Source organism: Lepidochelys kempii, chromosome 7 (genome assembly GCF_965140285.1).
Source record: "Lepidochelys kempii isolate rLepKem1 chromosome 7, rLepKem1.hap1, whole genome shotgun sequence".
NCBI classification, from domain to species: Eukaryota; Metazoa; Chordata; order Testudines; family Cheloniidae; genus Lepidochelys; species Lepidochelys kempii.
Window position 1 is genome coordinate 124,854,013 of NC_136386.1, and position 18,855 is coordinate 124,872,867.

The 18,855-nt window shown below is 60.2% G+C and overlaps 1 protein-coding gene across 1 annotated transcript; it reads right to left on the minus strand.

The window, feature by feature from the left end:
* Positions 1 to 2,532: 2,532 nt before the first annotated feature.
* MORN4 (MORN repeat containing 4) lies at positions 2,533 to 16,696 on the minus strand. Its single transcript, XM_078853900.1, is given in 6 exon segments — positions 2,533 to 4,152; positions 4,380 to 4,489; positions 5,542 to 5,656; positions 7,087 to 7,183; positions 16,567 to 16,669; positions 16,671 to 16,696. Coding segments are annotated over 6 exon segments (600 nt in total). The 3' UTR covers positions 2,533 to 4,003.
* Between the last annotated feature and the right edge of the window lie 2,159 nt (positions 16,697 to 18,855).

Consider the following 18,855-nt stretch of genomic DNA (forward strand, 5'->3'; position numbering starts at 1 on the left):
CCCTTGCCACGGGCACCTTAAATGGGGTCCCGCCCACCCCTGTCAGAGGCAGGTAGGTGTTGGGCACCACCCGATCTGGGGCCACCACCTCAGGCCGGGCCAGCGTCACCTCCGCACCCATATCCCAGTATCCATTGACCTTCCTCCCATCCACCTCCAGGGGAACAAGGCACTCTCTCCGGAGGGACAGCCCCGCGCCCATCCCATAAACCAAGAACCCTGAGTCCAGAGCCTCCAGCCCTCTGGCAGAGCTGGCCTGGGGTACTCTTCCCTCCCGAGCAGGTGGTAAGCTGGCAGCCCCCCTTTCCTTGGCCCTCTGCCCCTCGTCCAGCTGGGTCCCTACCCAGTTAACCCTGGGTAGGTTGAGTCTGCTCAGTTTGTCCCTGAGCCCAGGGCACTGGGTCCATACGTGGCCTCTCTGGCCACAGTGATAGCAGCTCAGGTCACGTTGGTCCCCTCGAGCGGGTAGGAGGGGCCCGACGCCAGGCGTTCCCCTTTGGAGGGGGTTCTCCCTATATCCCCGCTGGGAGGCCCCCTGGTGACTCTCTCTCTGCATCGGGGGGTGGGGCCTGTTCTTTTGGGACTCCTCCCTGCTACCCCCCGACTGACTGTTCACAAACTCGTCGGCCAGCTGCCCTGCGTGCTGGGGGTTCTCTAGCTTTTTGTCCACCAGCCACAGCCTCAGGTCGGACGGGCACTGATCATACAGTTGCTCCAGTACGATTAGGTCCAGCAGGTCCTCTTTAGCTTGGGCCCCAGCTGTCCACTTGCGGGCATATCCCTGCATCCGGTTGACCAGTTGTAGGTAGGTGACCTCAGGCGTTTTACGCTGACTCCGGAACCTTCTCCGGTACATCTCGGGGGTCAGCCCAAACTCACGGAGCAGGGCCTGTTTGAACAGTTCATAGTCCCCTGCCTCCGGCCCTGTCATCCGGCTGTACACCTACACGGCTTTGGGGTCTAGTAAGGGGGTGAGAAACTGGAGCCCGTCTGCAGGGTCAACCCTGTGCATCTCGCAGGCATTCTCAAAGGCCGTCAGGAAGCTATCTATGTCCTCCCCCTCCTTCCGCTGGGCCAGGAAGCACTTATCAAAGCTCCTTGCAGCCTTGGGTCCCCCCGCACTCACTGCAGCCGGGGCCCCACTGCTCCTCAGCCTGGCCAGCTCCAGTTCATGCTGGCTCTGTTTCTCCTTCTCCTCCTGCTCATGCTGACACTGCTTGTCATGATCCTCCAGCTCCCTCATTTTCATCTCCCTCTCCCATTCCAGCCGCCTCCGCTCCAGGGATGGGGAGCTCCGCCGGGAGGATCCCCTGCTGGCTGCCGGGGTCAGGGTGCCCTCAGTATTCGCTGGGCTTCCCCCAACCCCTCCCCTAGGCATAGGTAGGAAAGATCTTGGGATGTCCTTGGCAGCAGTCTGACCCCTCCCAGCCCGGTCAGGCCCAAGGGTCCACGCTGCATCCACCGGGCGGCTTCCCTCAGGGACAGGGATCAGGTCATCCAAGAGATTCTTCTCCTCCAACTGGACAATCAGCTGTTCCTTGGTGGACCTCCCAATGCACAGCCCCTTCTGCCTGCCCATCTCCACCAGGTCGCTCTTAAGGCGCTTAGCGTACATCTCCCTGCTGGCCACTCGCAGGCCGGGCAGCTTTCTACGGTTTCCAGGAAAAACGCTTCGTGTGCCAGTCCTTCTTGAGATCACCACCTCTTTGCCAAGGTCGAGCTGCAGACTCCTCCGCCCCTGGGACCGCTCGCTGCAATCCCCTGGGGGACCCTGTTACTGCAAAAGTCCTTCTCTCTGGTCACACACTCCCAGGGGTTAACCGCCCCCTGAAACCGTCTCTCTCTGAATCTTCAGCACGCCTGGTCCCCGTCAATCCCCCTTCGTTTGACTGTTCCCCAATCACTTACTGCAGGAAGCGCCGTTCACGGGGTGCAGTACATCCCACCTCTGCCACCAGTTGTCATGGAGTGTGGGGGAGTCCGGGCCCTGCACCCCTCTTCCTGGGATTCACTGAGACTCTCAGCCAGCCAGTAAAACGGAAGGTTTATTGGACAATAGGAACACAGTCTAAAACAGAGCTTGTGGGTACAACCAGGACCCCTCAGTCAAGTCCTTCTGGGGGAGCAGGGAGCTTAGACCCCAGCCCTGGGGTTCCTTGTGTTCCAGCACCCAGCCCTAAACTGAAACCAAAAACCCACAAAGCAGGCTCTCTCCTGCAGCCTCTGTTCACATTCCTGGGCAGAGGTGTTACCTCCCCCTCCCCCTCCTGGCTCAGGTGACAGGCTCTCAGGTCTCCCCTCCCCAGGGCACATTCCCAGGTCAACCCTCCCCCCTCCCTGCTGCGTCACAGGGGGCAGTGACTGTGGGGGGGGGGGGAGAATGGGGGCCCCTCCCCAGGCCCCTCCCTGTGCTCAAACCTGGGAAGGGCTGGGGGGAAAACCCCTGGGGGGTCGCCTCCCCCAGCTGGGTGATGAAGGGAGGGATGGGCAGGCCTGGCCCCAGCCCACCTCACAGAACCAGACACAGCAGGGCAGGTTTGGCAAAGCGGTTTATTCACCGAGGCCCCGCGGGGGCGGCGCGGTGTAGGACACAGCAAGGCACGAGGGCAGTAGCAGCACGGAGCGGGCAGTTCACAGGCACCCCGCTCTGCGAGGAGACGGCTCTCAGCCGGGCCTGGCCCCGGGCTCCCTTCCTGCACCAGCATCACGAGTGACAGCTACTGCTCCCAGCAGAGAACCGACACTGGAGACAAGGAGGCCGCGTGGGGGGAGTCCTGTGTGCAGCTCTGCTGGTGCCCCCCATCCTGCTCGCTGCCCCGTGAGCCCAGCCCTGGCTCCCCCACCTCACACTGCTGGTGCCCCTCAGCCCCTGCTCTTCCTCGCCCTGCTGGGCTCTGCCTCTGCCCCTTGCCCTGACCTGCAGCCCCCCAGTCACTGGCACAGACACGGTCCCACCACGGCAGGCCCCAGTGCTCACTAGGGCTGAATGGAGACTAAGCCCCCAGTCGGTTCAAGGGACAGCGGGAGCGTGAAAAGCTCACCCCAGGCAGTGCAGACCCACAGCGCCGGGTGCCTGCCGGAGCACTTGGCACCAGCCCCACAGTGCGGCCTGTCAGCACAGCAATGAGGGAGGAGGCTGAGATGCTTGGAACCATGGGCATAGCTCAGGGCTGGGGCTACACAGTGCCCTCTGATCACAGCCCTGGCCTGAACCTGTGCCAAGGCACTGACAGGCAATAGTGACCAGACAGCCCCCGGGACACAGAGAGGCCAGCTGGGAGGAGACCTGGGCCTGCTCAGGCCATACGCCCTTGGGAGAGCTGAGGGGGAGGCACGGGCCATGGGGCCAGGATGCGCAGAGCAAGGGAAGAGGTGGGGGGGGGCTTGCCCTGCCCTCAGCATCAGGACAAAAAGGTGCAGGGAGATACCAGCTCCCTGCCACAGCCACCATACCCCACCAGTGAATTCAGGCCTGGGTCAGCAACCTTCTGGGGAGGGGCACTATTCCCGCTGAGCTTGAGCGGCACAGACTGGGCACTACCCCCAGCCCATCATGTCTGGCTTTGAGAAAGCAGGTGCAGCAGCTCCCAGCTACATCCCCTGCTAAGCACAGGCACCACGGCCCTGGCAGATTGCCCCTCCACTGCCCCACACAGCCCAGCAGCAGGGCTGGCCACGGGGGCTGTGCCCAGCGGTCTGTATGGAGGGCCCTGCGGTACTGCTTGCCCCAAGGCAGTGAGCAAAGCCCCAGGGAAGGGGGTCTCCTGTCTCCCCCCAGTGGGGGGCAGCACTCAGAGCCCCCAGGATCTGGGAGGTGGGCACTCAGAGGAAGTTCTGCAGCCAGCAGGAGGGAGGTGGCCAGCTATGCTGGGGCCTGTGACGAGCTGTGCCAACGCCGCCCCCAGCTGAGCACCGCAGCTCCTGCCCCGCAGGCTCTTGGAAGCCAGGCCGGCCAGCGGCAGGAGGGGCCGTGGGTGGGCGGCGGAGTCCCGTGGCACCACGGTCACGCCGGGAGGTTGTGTGCGGACTTGGAGGCACTTTGAGCTCTCTGGATCACGGCCGGGCACTTCTCCCGCCGCAGCAGCTTGTTGTTCTCAAAGAAGCCCTCGCTGCGGGGCACCCCATGGGAGCCGTCGGGGAAGGTCAGGAGCCCTGGGGGAGGGAAGAGCAGGGAGTCATGGGGAAGGGAGCTGCACACACCAGGGAGGGGCAGGGAGGGGCAGGGTGGTGGGAGAGCAGGGTCTAGGAGTGGGGCAGCAGGGGGGCAATGGGGGCCATGCTGGAGAACAGGGCTGCCTGCCTGGCTCTGCCCAGACTGTTCGTCCCGCTGCTCTTGCTGGCAGGGGCTGCAGCTGCTCACGGGGGCTGCCTGGACTCACCGAAGCCGTCCACACGCCCGCTCTTGAACTCGCCCTCGAAGGTCATCGAGTCGTAGCGCGTGAAAACTCCGACTCCATTGAACTTCCCCTGCATGAACTCCCCCTCGTACCTGCACAGATAGACAGCCCCGCAGCGTCAGGCTCCCCTCCTGTGCCCCCGCAGCATCTGGCTCTCCGCCCGCCCCCACCGCCCTGCAGCATAACGGTCCCCACCTACCCCGCAGTGCCAGACTCCCTGCCTGCCCGCGCCCCGCGAGGCTCCCCGCCTGCCCCGCCGCCTGAGGCTCCCCGCCTGCCCGCGCCCCGCCAGCCCACCCGCACCATAAGATTAAGCTCGATAAGTTTATGGAGGAGATGGTATGATGGGAGAACATGATTTTGGCAATTAATTGATCTTTATATATTCATGGTAAATAGGCCCAATGGCCTGTGATGGATGTTAGGTGGGGTGGGATCTGAGTTACTACAGAGAATTCTTTCCTGGATATCTGGCTGGTGAATCTTGCCCATATGTTCAGAGTTCAGCTGATCGCCATATTTGGGCTCGGGAAGGAATTTTCCTCCAGGGCAGATTGGAAGAGGCCCTGGGGTTTTTTTGCCTTCCTCTGCAGCATGGGGCACGGGTCACTTGCTGGAGGATTCTCTGCACCTTGAAGGCTTTAAACCACGATTTGAGGACTTCAATAGCTCAGACATAGGTGAGGGGTTTATCGCAGGAGTGGGTGGGTGAGATTCTGTGGCCTGCGTTGTGCAGGAGGTCGGACTAGATGATCATAATGGTCCCTTCTGACTTTAGTATCTATGAATCAGGCACCCTGGCCACACCCCGCCAGCCCCAGCCTCACAGCTGCTCAGGCATGGGACACTGGGGCGCTCTTATACCCGAGACCCGCAGGAGCTGGCAGCGCCAGTCCACAGCAGCCCTGTGGGCAGGGAGTGTGGCTGGCCCCCAACAGGGTAATGGAGGAGCAGCACCCACAGGTTCCAGAGCTGAAGGGGGAAGGCGAGTAAGCAGGAGCAGAGAGGAGAGGGTCTCCGTGGGGTGAGAGGGTACAGACATGACTCAGCACCAGCACCCCTCAGCCATCCCCAGTCCCCACGGAAGAGAAAGGCCAGTTGCCCCAAGCTGCCCAGGGCAGACCCAGCAAGGCGCTGTACCAACCTGGAGCCATCGGAGAAGGTGAGCACGCCGCAGCCATGGAAGAGCCCATTCTCAAAGTGACCCAGGTAGGTGCTGCCATCCGCAAACGTTAGCTGGCCAACGCCGTGCCTGCGGCCTAGGCAACAAGAGCAGGCAGTGTCACCAGCGCCCGCAGCCCGGGGAAGGGGCCACAGGGCCCATCCCCCCAGAAGGGGACCAGAGGGACAGGTGCAGGGATGGGCAGGGCACTGCTGGGATGTGGGCAGGGCAGGGCAGTGCTGGGGGTCATAGAAGCCTCACTTGGGCTCCACAGGACGATACGGGAAAACCCAGGGCTAAGCTTGCTCCCAGAGCTGGCCCAGCTGAGGAGATTTGGGTTGTTCCCAGCCAGGCTCAGCGGGGTCCATCTCTTCCTGGGGCCCGTGCTCAGTATCTATTGCCAGACAGAGCCAGGAACCCCAGCACTCATGGCTGCTCTGCCGGTGCCCAGGGACAGGCAGAAGGGAGCCCGAGAGATTCAGGGGAAGGCAGCTTGTATTCACGGCTGGGCTCTACGCAATCAGCTCCCCAGGCCAGTGGGGCAGGAGGGTTTGGACTTTGTTACAGCAGCCTCTCCTGCCCTCCCTGCCTGCCCCCCTGGGGCCAATCCACGCATGGGGCAGGCATCTGCCATTCACCAGGACACACAGGAGGGTGAAGGGAGAGAAGGAGGAGGGGACCACAAGGGCATCCCGACAGGGCACATTTATGGTCCACACTGGTAGGAAGCTGCCGGGTGCTGGGGCAGACATCCCCAAACACAGGCTGCTCCAGGGCTGCTGCCAGCTTTCCCGGTGCCATGGCAGGGCTGCCTGGGCAGGGCGCATGCAGCTCAGGAATCCCCAGGCCCGAGGCAGTGGGGGGAGAGGTCACTCGGCCTGCTCTCATCCCTTAGAGGAATGGCAATTGCCAGAGGGGCTTGGACCCTGGGGGCAGTGTCTGGCAGTGCTGCTCGGCAGCCAAAAGTGACACGTGCTGTATAGACAGACCCAGCTCTCCCCACAGCACACCCGGCTCCCCAGAGAGGGCAGCCCCAACACTGACAGGCACAGGGCTCCCTGGCAGCCAGTGGTCCCACAGGGACACACTGCTCTTCCCCAGTCTCATGGGCTAAGGCCAAGGGGGGAGGCAGGAGATCAGGCTGCCCTGTCCCAGGAGTTGGGGAGCAGACAAGGGCCTGGGGAGGGCAGGGGCAGACGCTGTCTGGGGAGAACTTGGGTTACTGATTTTTAAGGGCCTGGCACCAAGAGCCTTGTCACGTAGAGCGGGGCAGGCTCCCCTCTCCCAGCAGCCCTGCAGGGGAAGCTGGCAGGCTGGAAGCTGGCAGGGAAGGAGGGCACCATACAACCTGTGGGACCGACTGGAGCAGGTGCCTCTCCCAGCCCCGCCTGCAGGGGAAGCTGGCAGGCTGTGCCCAGCACAGATGGCAGGGGCTGTTTGCAGCCCATCTGGGTGGAGTCAGGGGAGGGTAATGGAACGGGCCAGCTGGGAAACACAGCTGGGCCATGGCACTGCACCCCTGCTCACCTTCCTTCCACTCCCCGCAGTACTCCTCCCCACTGGAGTAGGTGAAGGAGCCCTTGGTCAAGGTCATGCTGCCAGGTCCTGGAGGGTGAGATGACACCTGCAAGGAAGGGGAGGTGAGAACACCCAATAGGTGCTGGGGGGGAGACGCACGTTGCTGGCTGGCTGGGAGCCTGCTGGATGTGCAGGGCCCAGGTTATGTTGTTTGCCATTGTTCTGAGGCCTCACCCTGACCCTAGTGCCCTGCTCCAGGCCAGGCTGCATGAAGCTCTCCCTCTGCCCAAAGCATGTCCCATCCCCACAGCTCCCCGCGTTCCACGCCCAATGCAAGCTCCTTGGCCTCTGCCTAGCACCGGCCAGCACTTCCCCATTCCCTTTGGATCTCTCAGATCTCCTCCCAACCCCAGTGCCTCTCTGAGGCTTGTCACTAGGACCCACCAGCCGGACTGACCTGCCAGGGGATGCCCTCTCTGCACATTGCTAGTCAGGAGATGACGGGGGCTCAACCCCCTTGGGCCAGCAGCCCTTCCAGCTGACCTGACATTGCATCTTCCATCGCCACGCTGCAGCCCCCAGATGGGCTGGCAGCTGCCTAGACCGGGGGAGGAACGAGCCCTGTAACCGTACATCCCTCCATCCCCTGAGCAGATAAGGTGCCTGCGTGGGCAGGAAGGCTAAGGAGCTCCCTGCAGGTAAAGATGGCACCTCTGGATTGGGAGCTGAGGAGGAACAGACTTCCTGCTCTGAGTTAGAGACTAAGCTCTCGCTGGATTCCGCAGAGCGAACAACTCTGCTCCAAGCTGAGCACCAAGGGATGGGGGAAGGCGTATGCCATGTCGCTCTCTGTGCATGGCTGAGCGAGCGTGGGAACCGGGTCTGCCCAGCATTTCAGGGCCAGCTCACAGCCAGCTTTACAGTTTGAATGACTCTGGAGTCAACTGTCGTACGCCAGCTGAGATATGGCCAGTCGCCTGAGCCTCAAAATACCTGGGGACCTGCCAACTGCCTGGACAGACTCCTGGATTTGGGGCCTACAGTATCTGCAGTGGGCAGGCTCTCATTTGCATAAGGGAGACCTAATCAAGCCCTTTTGGTGATCCTGTGATCTCGGGTGAGGAGGGCCCCATTCTGATTTACTGAGGGGCTTCCAAAGGGGAGAAGGCAGCCAGGCCACCCTTTGGTTGCCTGTCCTGGCTGCTCCTGTCCAGGAGTCTCTGGCCACCTGATTCCACCATGCTGGCAGAGAGGCTTGTGCTTCCCCCACCCTCCCACCTGGCCAGGGAAGGGTAGGAGTCTTTGACACCTGCCAGCAAGTAATCTCTAGGAGCCAGCAAGAACTTCTGAATCAGTGATAAAAGCACTGGGTATTACCCCATCCCAGCTTCCAGTGGCTGAACCAACCGAGAGTCATGACAACCATCCTGCGCAAGAATCAACCTTTGGGGTTTGCTCTTCTCTTCCAACTTACCAGCAGAGGGTTGCCGCTACCCCCGCATTTGTGCATGTAGGGTTTAAGCTTCAGCACATAGCTGGTAGCAAGCACACAGGTGTGCAGTGGGGCTGGGCCCCAGAGAAGTTAGAGGAGAGTGGCACCTGTTCAACAGCTCCTCAAACACCTGAGTGCCCTAGGGGAAACAACCTCCTTGCCTAGGAGATCACATGCATATCTCCTGGGTTAGGAGCTCTGTGTTTAATCCTGAGAACTCACCTGGTTTTCACCTACATTTGTCATTTGAATTGTAAATGAAATGTCCCAATAGAACACGGAACTGCCTGCAGATTTGGCTGGGGGGTGATTTTGGCCCTCCCTAAATCACTATTTGTCAGGAACAAAGCTATTGACTGGCATGGAGATTCATAATGCTGCTCCTTGGGGCTGACGGCTACGCAGGACGGCTGCCTTCCCACAGTATCACGCAGATCTCAGAGGGATCTGTTGGATTAAATAACCTGGATCGTTACTGTGACGAAGCGGGACTGTTCTTAATGGTTCCTCTGAATATTGTGGGGGTGCCTCAGTTTCCCCTAGACAGTTCTTAAGTATCTAGGTGGTGGGATAAGGGTGTATGACCATTGCAGAGCCCTAGAGGGCAGGTGTATGCAGGGGTCTGGACACAGAGAATGGCCGACACCCTGTTTCCTGGCAACTGATGGCCTGGCCCTTCCCCCCTGCAAGGTGAGAGCTAAAGGGTTGGAGAACAAAGGAATCAGGTGAACTCCTGGCCTGGGAAAGGGACAAAGCCCAGAGGAGGAGGAGGGGCTGGAGAGAGTTTCAGTTTGAGGCTGGCTGGGGACATGGAGTGAAGGGCAGACGTGGTTGTCTGGCTCACTGCCCCCCAAAATGGACCCAGCTGAGGGGTCCTGTTCTCTGCACCTACAAGCTCTGTTTTAGACCATGTTCCTGTCGTCTAATAAACCTCTGATTTACTGGCTGGCTGACAGTCACGTCTGACTGCGAAGTTGGGGTGCAGGACCCTCTGGCTTCCCCAGGAGCCCTGCCTGTGTGGACTCGCTGTGGGAAGCGCACGGTGTTAGAAGGTTTCAGAGGAACAGCCGTGTTAGTCTGTATTCGCAAAAAGAAAAGGAGTACTTGTGGCACCTTAGAGACTAACCAATTTATTTGAGCATGAGCTTTCGTGAGCTACAGCTCACTTCATCAGATGTTTACCGTGGAAACTGCAGCAGATTAGAAGGGGATGCTGAATGCTCCGAGGTCAGGCCCAGGAAGGTGGAAGCTGTGTGAGCTGTTTGCCCTGGGGACAGTCTGCTCACAGGAAGGCGACTGCCCCAGAGTCCTGACTGGCTTCATGGGGAGCAGTTCCAGAGCATCGCCCAGGGACTCCGTGACAGTTACATTAATTTGCTTGCTACTAACCCACGTTCTCAATGTGACTTGTCCATGCTTTTTGCTGAATTTAGTAAATAAAATAGAATCATCGAATATCAGGGTTGGAAGGGACCCCAGGAGGTCACCTAGTCTAGCCCCCTGCTCAAAGCAGGACCTGTCCCCAATACATTAACTGGAGACCTGCTTGGTTTGGTTCTTTCTTCCCCAGATGTCAGGTTCCAGACCTGCAAAGTCCCAAGGTAAATAAGAGGAAACTGTGCCCCACCTGGTGCTGGTCCATAGAACAGCCCCATAACCCTCCCATAAATGGCAGCTGTACAGGGACACTGCTGGGTTTTGAGGGAAAAACTGACTTCTGTATTAACAGATCCTGTCAATAGCAATGTAGAACCAACCACTGTGGTCTGGGGGGTGGGGGGATTTCCAGCCAGCCAAGCTACCAGCTGACCAGTTCTCCATAACACCTCTAGACTCTTCACGCCCCAATGGAGAGTCACAGCAAGCACAGAGGCAGGATGTTTGCCTGGGTGTACACCAAAGGCCAGGTGTATCAGGTGCTGAATATAAGCCTGGGGAGAGGAGAATAAACCAGCAGAGCCGGGCAAACGCCTTCTGTGAAAAGCTGGATTTGACTAGGAACTCCATGGCCACGGGGATATCAGACATCTTCTCAAGGCCCGGGATCATGCACTGGGAGACTGCAGGGAGAGGAGGGTTGGCGGGCCCTCTCAGTCCTTGCATTAGGGATTGCATTCACCAGTTCAACTCTGTGCTTCACATGGACACAGGGCTAACCCTGGCCAGATGGCCTGACATGTCCACAGCAGGGGCTAAGTCACGTTAGTTAACCCTTTGTGCTTCCCCAGTGTAGACGTGGGTTGTGGGAGGCTGAGGGAGAGCACTCCCCTGTATTTGCTAGCTTGCCAGATGGCTCAGGGAGCAGGACCCAGCCACCTCCTGGGTGTTACTGATCCTCTCTCAATAAGGTTGAGGCTGGGCCTCACTGAGGCTGTGTATCCTAGATTGCTGCTTGGAGAATCTTGCACAGACTGCCCTGGAAGAGGAGTCCGACATCTTGCCCAACCCAGGCCTTGGTCAGAAGGGCACAGACTATGGCTCCTGTCCCTGGAGGTGCCCTGTGCTGGGACCAGAGTGGACTCCAGGAAATGCCGAAGGCCCACAGAGGAGACGGGAATCTGAGAGCTGCGCACCGGTGACCACCTCAGGGCAGAAGATCCCTGCTCCTCAGCTAGCAGTGACCAGTTTGTGTGCTCGGTTCAGGTTGCTGTTGCCTGTGGCTTTTGTTTCATCAGCGTGGAGTCAAAGCCCAACAGGGCTGCACCTCCATGAAACAGTGGAGAGTCATCTCACTCGAAGGGCAAGGATCCCTGCTCTGTCCTCCCAGACGGAGCGAGCTCTGGCTTCGGCTTGCTGCTCCCTGGAGGCACAGGGCTCCTGCTGAGTATCAAAGGCCACCTCCCGTCCCTATCTAATGAAGTGCTCCGATGTGGGGAAGGGCAGGCAGAGGACACTCTCTGGCCCTGGCAATGAAATCACGGCTGCTGATGTAGGATGTCCCACTGGCTCCCAGCACTGACACCTGTTGTGGCTCCGTCCCAGTAACTATCAAATCCCCCTGCCAGGGCTGTGCCGGCAGCACTCCTGCTTCCCAGAGGAGGGAGGGAGAAATCTTGCAGCCATGGAGCTCAGGCTGCCAGAGGGAGGAGGGGGCGAGAGGTGCCAGGATAGTTCTGGAGGGTGCTGCATGAGCAGTAGTGGTGCCCCCGACTTCCCAGTGGGCCTCTGCTCTGCCCTACAGGACCCCAGTAGGGGTGAGAGGACAAGGGGGCTAATCAGTGACCCTTGTGGTCGTGAGTTTCCAATAACCCAATGATTCATTTCTCACAAGGGCCATTGGACTGAGAGCCCAGCGTGCCAAGCTCTGGAGCCCATTGCCAATGAATCCCAGGGCTTCTCTACTCAGACTTCGACCAACCAGTAAGACTGAGAACCAGGCCTCCCAAGGCCTCAGTGCAGTACCAGGGAGGGGACGGGAGAGAGCTTCCAGCACCAGAGTCCCGTCTTCCTACCCCAGCTCTCTCCCGGCAGCGCAATTAGAAATGCAGATTCAAAAGGAGCCAAGTGGAGAACCATGTCCTCTTGGGGATTCTTTGGGTCAGGCCCTTGGACAGTAACCATGCCCACATGGAGATCACTGAGAGAGGAGAAGAGATTTGCTGGGGTCATGCTGGACTCCAGCAAATGGAGAGAGGGTCGAACATGGCTTTTCCAGCTCAGAGGTCAGTGAGTCTGTAAGTCCCAGCTGCACTTTGCCCTGGAGAGAGATGACTTTACTCTGCTCATTTCAGTGAGGACAGGGAGTGGTGGGAAGAGGACTCTGCCAGGTTGTCACGGAGTCCCCAGGCGATGCTCTGAAACTGCTCCCTATGAAGCCAGTCAGGACTCTGGGGAAGTCTCCTCTCTGGGAGCAGCCTGTCTGCAGGACACACAGCTCACCCGGCTTCCACCTTCCTGGGTCTGACCTCGGAGCATTCAGCATCCTCTGCCCCTCCGTGCGCTTCCCACAGCGAGTCCACACAGGCGGGGTCCTGGGGAAGCCAGAGGGTCCTGCCCCACCAACTTCGCAGTCAGACGTGACTCTCAGCCAGCCAGTAAAACAGAGGTTTATTAGACGACAGGAACATGGTCTAACACAGAGCTTGTAGGTGCAGAGAACAGGACCCGTCAGCTAGGTCCATTTTGGGGGGCAGTGAGCCAGACAATCACGTCTGCCCTTCACTCCATGTCCCCAGCCAGCCTCAAACTGAAACTCTCTCCAGCCCCTCCTCCTCTGGGCTTTGTTCCTTTCCGGGGCCAGGAGGTCACCGGATTCCTTTGTTCTCCAACCCTTTAGTATCTCACCTTGCAGGGGGGAACTGCTCAGGCCATCAGTTGCCAGGAAACAGGGTGTCGGCCATTCTCTGTGTCCAGACTCCTGCACACACCTGCCCTCTAGGGCTCTGCAGTGATCATACACCCTTACCCCACCACCTAGATACTTAAGAACTGCCTAGGGGAAACTGAGGCACCCCCACAATATTCAGAGGAAATATTAAGAACAGTCACACAGGTAGCCAGGAGAGGTGTCACAAATCCATATTCAGCCCAAGGAGCATGCTGCTACCGTGAGAACCACTTAGAAGGCTTTAGCCCTCCCCCCGGTTTCTCTGTTCCCCAGATGTTGTTGTAGTGTCCAAAACCTAGGAAGGGAAACTGACGGCTCTATTCAGAGGGCAGCATCAGTGGTGAAAAATCAGAACCTGTTTCCCCTGGTTCCCTCAGCTTGGGCAGGCGCCGCAGTTTGACTCACAGGCACATTGGGATTTGAATGTCTTACCCCCACTTTAGTCTCTACTCCATCTCATTTTCCCCTTTACTTACTCACCAAACCACAATTCCAAACCCCATGATACCATACGTGCCGCTAGCCTTCTAGTTCAATTTGCAAAACCAAAAGCCAACACCCAAACAGGCTGTGAGTTTAATCAGTATTTCCATTCAAATCGAGGCTCAGCCACTCATTTGGAAAAAGCTGTTCCTGAGAGAACCATGATTAGCTTGTAATGGCACCAAGAGAAGCCAGAGATGCACCCGCAGCACAGCGCTAGCCTGGTGTGCAGCTCCCTTGAGCCATGCTTCCCCGCACACATGCTGCCCCTCTTAGGGACCAGCTCGACAGTTCAAGCTGCAGGCCTTACAATGCAAGCTAAGAGAAAGGGCTTTTTAAAGGGGGAATGTATCAGCATCATGCTCTGGGCCAGGGGTGGGCTGCTCCCTCCGAGAGAGAGGATGCTCACTCGCTTACCTCCATGGAAGCTGAGAGCCAGGGAGCTCCCCAGCCAGCAGGATGTATTGTTGGGAAGGACCAAAGCTAGACTGCAGGGGCTTCTTGTCTAGAAGATAGATGGTCCTTAGTCAGTGCCAAGCTGGTAATTGGACTGAGTGCTCTCTGCTGAGGTCATTAACAGCCAGTGCTCTTCTCAGGCTCACAGGCCCCCCATCAGCCTGGAGGAGAGGCCTGGGAGGGGTTGGGATGGGACACAGAGAAGCACTAGTTTGGATGGCTTCATGGGGAGATACACAGAATCCAGACACCACACTGGAATTCATGATCCAAAGCTGGAGGAGAGAGAAATGGAGCTGCTTGGGGACCATGGATTGTCCTGCCTCCCACAAAAAGAGGCGTGTATCTCTAGTAACAATTCCACCAAGCTGTGAGTGCATCTGGCATGTAATCTACACTGTGTGTGCATGCTAGTCATTGTCTAATGCAATGGTTCTCAACCAGAAGTCCAGGGCCCACCGCAGGGCTACAAGCAGGTTTCAGGTGGTCCACCAAGCAGGGCCAGCATTAGACTTGCTGGGACTCAGAGCAGAAAGCCCAAACCCCACCGCCTAGGGCTCAAGCCAAAGCCTGAGCAACTTAGCTTCACAGGTTTGTGGTGGGGCCCCGGACAACTGCCCGGCTTGCTGCCCCCTGACGCTGGCCTTGGCTTGTATATGCAGAAACCCAGTCGTGGCACGGATGGGCCGTGGGATTCTTATAGCCGTTGAGGGGGCCTCGGAAAGAAAAAGCTTGAGAGCCCCTGGCCTAATGGGTGCAACAGCGCTTCTAGCAGCAATCTGCCCCCTCCCCACTACAACCGGCCTCAGAGACACTCCAAGCTCCGCCCCCACCCCAGCCGGGCAGCAGTAGATATCCCTGTGAACTGACCCAGAGGCGCCCCTTGCTAGGACAGCCCAGGGCGGAATGACCTCACCTGCCATCCAAGGAGGCTGAATTCATGCACCCCCCTGAGCTTCCAGAAAAGTGTCACTCAGGTGACCCACACAAATGACCCCCTGCACCCCCCACTCCTGCACCCCAACCCCTCCCCCACCTGCACCCCCAACCCCACACTCCTGCACCCTTCTTCCCCACCCAACCCCCTGCACATCACACCACACTCCTGTACCCCACTCCCTGCACCCCTACTCCTGTACCCCCACTCCCTGAACCCCCACGTCACACTCCTGTACCCCACTCCCCCTACTCCGCCTCCACCCCACCCCCTGCACCCCTCCCGCACCCCCACATCACACTCCTGTACCCCCCTCCCCCCACCCCACTCCTGTACCCACCGTCACACTCCTGTACCCTACTCCACCTCACCACCTGCACCCCCCACTCCTGTACCCCCACGTCACACTCCTGTACCCCACTCCCCCTACTCCGCCTCCACCCCACCCCCTGAACCCCCACGTCACACTCCTGTACCCTACTCCACCTCACCACCTGCACCCCCCACTCCTGTACCCCCACTCCCTGAACTCCCACATCACACTCCTGTACCCCTCTCCCCCCACCCCACTCCTGTACCCCCACTCCCTGAACTCCCACGTCACACTCCTGTACCCCTCTCCCCCCACCCCACTCCTGTACCCCACGTCACACTCCTGTACCCCACTCCCCCTACTCCGCCTCCACCCCACCCCCTGCACCCCCCACTCCTGCACCCCAACCCCTCCTCCACCTGCACCCCCAACCCCACACTCCTGCACCCTTCTTCCCCACCCAACCCCCTGCACATCACACCACACTCCTGTACCCCACTCCCTGCACCCCTACTCCTGTACCCCCACTCCCTGAACCCCCACGTCACACTCCTGTACCCCACTCCCCCTACTCCGCCTCCACCCCACCCCCTGCACCCCTCCCGCACCCCCACATCACACTCCTGTACCCCCCACCCCACTCCTGTACCCACCGTCACACTCCTGTACCCCACTCCCCCTACTCCGCCTCCACCCCACCCCCTGAACCCCCACGTCACACTCCTGTACCCTACTCCACCTCACCACCTGCACCCCCCACTCCTGTACCCCCACTCCCTGAACTCCCACATCACACTCCTGTACCCCTCTCCCCCCACCCCACTCCTGTACCCCACGTCACACTCCTGTACCCCACTCCCCCTACTCCGCCTCCACCCCACCCCCTGCACCCCCCACTCCTGCACCCCAACCCCTCCTCCACCTGCACCCCCAACCCCACACTCCTGCACCCTTCTTCCCCACCCAACCCCCTGCACATCACACCACACTCCTGTACCCCACTCCCTGCACCCCTACTCCTGTACCCCCACTCCCTGAACCCCCACGTCACACTCCTGTACCCCACTCCCCCTACTCCGCCTCCACCCCACCCCCTGCACCCCTCCCGCACCCCCACGTCACACTCCTGTACCCCCCACCCCACTCCTGTACCCCCCGTCACACTCCTGTACCCCACTCCCCCTACTCCGCCTCCACCCCACCCCCTGCACCCCTCCCGCACCCCCACGTCACACTCCTGTACCCCTCTCCCCCCACCCCACTCCTGTACCCCCGTCACACTCCTGTACCCCACTCCCCCTACTCCGCCTCCACCCCACCCCCTGCACCCCCCACTCCTGCACCCCCACGTCACACTCCTGTACCCCACTCCCCCTACTCCGCCTCCACCCCACCCCCTGCACCCCTCCCGCACCCCCACGTCACACTCCTGTACCCCCCCTCCCCCCACCCCGGCCCGGCAGCACAGGGGGGCCCCTCACCTGGACTCCGCGTTTCACCACCGGCGCCGCTCCCCACTGGGGGCCCCGGTCCCCATCGACGGCCGTCAGCGCCGCTGGCAGCCCGGCTTCCCGCCCACCCGGCCTCTTGGGCAGCAACACTAGACTCCATCTCCACGTGTCATTGGCTGTTACCATGACAACCCGTAGCAACACGGCTTCTCATTGGCCAGAAGCGCCGGCGCTGTCATCAGTCGCCATCTTTATGAGGGGCAAAGATTCTACCCGAGAATCGTCATCGCTGTGAGCGGCAGAGACTCCCCCGCCCCGATCTCGCCATGTTTGTGCGGGGCGCGCCGCCGAACGCCTAGGGCGGCCATGTTTGTGCGGGGCGAGGGAATCTCTGCCTTGGCAAACTGCCTTTCCTCCCCCGGGCACGCGGGCGGCCCCGGCCTCCGCTGGCTCCCGGCTCCCCAGCCACCGCCCCTGTAGGGCTGCCGCCTTTCTCATTGCACAAAACCAACGTCCCATCCCTGCGCTCACCCCCTTTCACGGGGTTGGGGGGCAGGGTGGGGCTCAGGGCTGGGGCAGGGGGTTGGGGTACAGGGCGCAGGCTCTGGGAGGGAGTTTGGATATGGGCTCAGAGCTGGGGCAGGGGGTTGGGGGGCAGGGTGGGGCTCAGGGCTGGGGCAGGGGGTTGGGGGGCAGGGTGGGGTTCAGGGCTGGGGTTGGGGGGCAGGGTGGGGCTCAGGCCTGGGGCAGGGGTTTGGGGTACAGGGTGCAGGCTCTGGGAGGGAGTTTGGATATGGGCTCAGGGCTGGGGGTTGGGGTGTAGGGTGGGGCTCAGGGCTGGGGGTTGGGGTGCAGGGTGGGGCTCAGGGCTGGGGCAGGGGGTTGGGGGGCAGGGCGCAGGCTCTGGGAGGGAGTTTGGATATGGGCTCAGGCCTGGGGCAGGGAGTTGGGGTGTGGGAGGGTTTCAGGATACAGGGTCCTGGGGGCGCATACTGCGGTTCCCAGAAAGCGGCCATCAGGTCCCTTCGGCCCTAGGTGCATGGGTGGCCAGGGAGCCTCCAAGTGCTGTCCTTGCACCCACAGGTGCCACCCCCACTGGGCTGACTGGAGCTGCCAGGGTCCCTTTTCGACCGAGCATTCCAGTGGAAAACCGGATGCTTGGCAACCCTAGCCCTGTTCCCTGGGCCCAGCCTTCTGCCCGGTCCCCAGCTATGGCCCTGTCCCTCCAGAGCCTGGTCCCCAGCCACGGCCCCATCCCCTTGGTCCAGCTTCCTGCCCGGTCCCCAGCCACAGCCCCATCACCCCAGAGTGCCAGGCCCCACATAGCTTTTCAGACCAGATGCACAGGTTAGCATCCTTGGAAGGGCGGCTGCCTCTGAGCCCAGAGAGACACTAGGGCATCGTATGATCGGTCAGTGCGGTTCCCTCTGGGCAGCTGCCCATGGCCATTTCCAAAATGCCTTCCTGCTTGTGTCTGGATGAGCAGTTGTGGCTAAGGCAGCTGTGGCATTAGGCACCCTCTGGGAACACTGGCATGAATTGGCACAGCTACACATACTGGCCAGCTGTTTATGCGCGGGCACTGCTCCCATTAGCCAAGTCACCCGCTCCAAAACCATCAGCCAGACTTCCTGGGCTGAAAATCCCATGGCATGCACAAGTGCCTGGGTTTCCTTGTATGGGGGCGGAAGGGCGGGAAAGGCTAAGGCCTGCACTCATGTGACCATGGTAAAGAATCTCAGAAAGAGTCTCTTTCTTCTAACACTGAACAAGGAACTTTATTAGAATGAGGGAAACAGTACTCGCCCTAAAGCCACTCTGTCACTCCCACAGAGCTCCTGTCCAGAACCTTCCCCAGCCTCCTCCCGGTCTGCCTCCCTGCTACAAAGTTAAAGAACCAGCATGCATAGCCTCACAGGACTGCACACTCTTTAGGCTGGTAGCAGCCTTTCCCCCAGAGAGACCACGGGGTGGGGGTTGTGGGATTCGGTGTGATTAGAGCCTGCAGTCTGTAGCCCAGAAGAGGTCACAAGTGGGGAGCATCTGCATGAGGGCGGCCTGGTGCTCCCTGTTTGAAAACACATTAACAGGTGCAGTAGGACAGAAGGAGAAGTCCCAGGAGTGGAGGGAGGCAGTGACATTGACTCGGGGAACCGGAGTCCCTGCCCATGGATAGATAGTCCTCGCCTCTCTCCAGCTATTCAACCCACCCGCAGGACGCCTTCGGCGAGGCTCCTTGCAGTCAATGAGTCTAAATCGAGTTTGGATGCAATGAGTAGGAGGAGCTTAGGGAGGGGGCGTGGCCAGAGTTCAAGGACG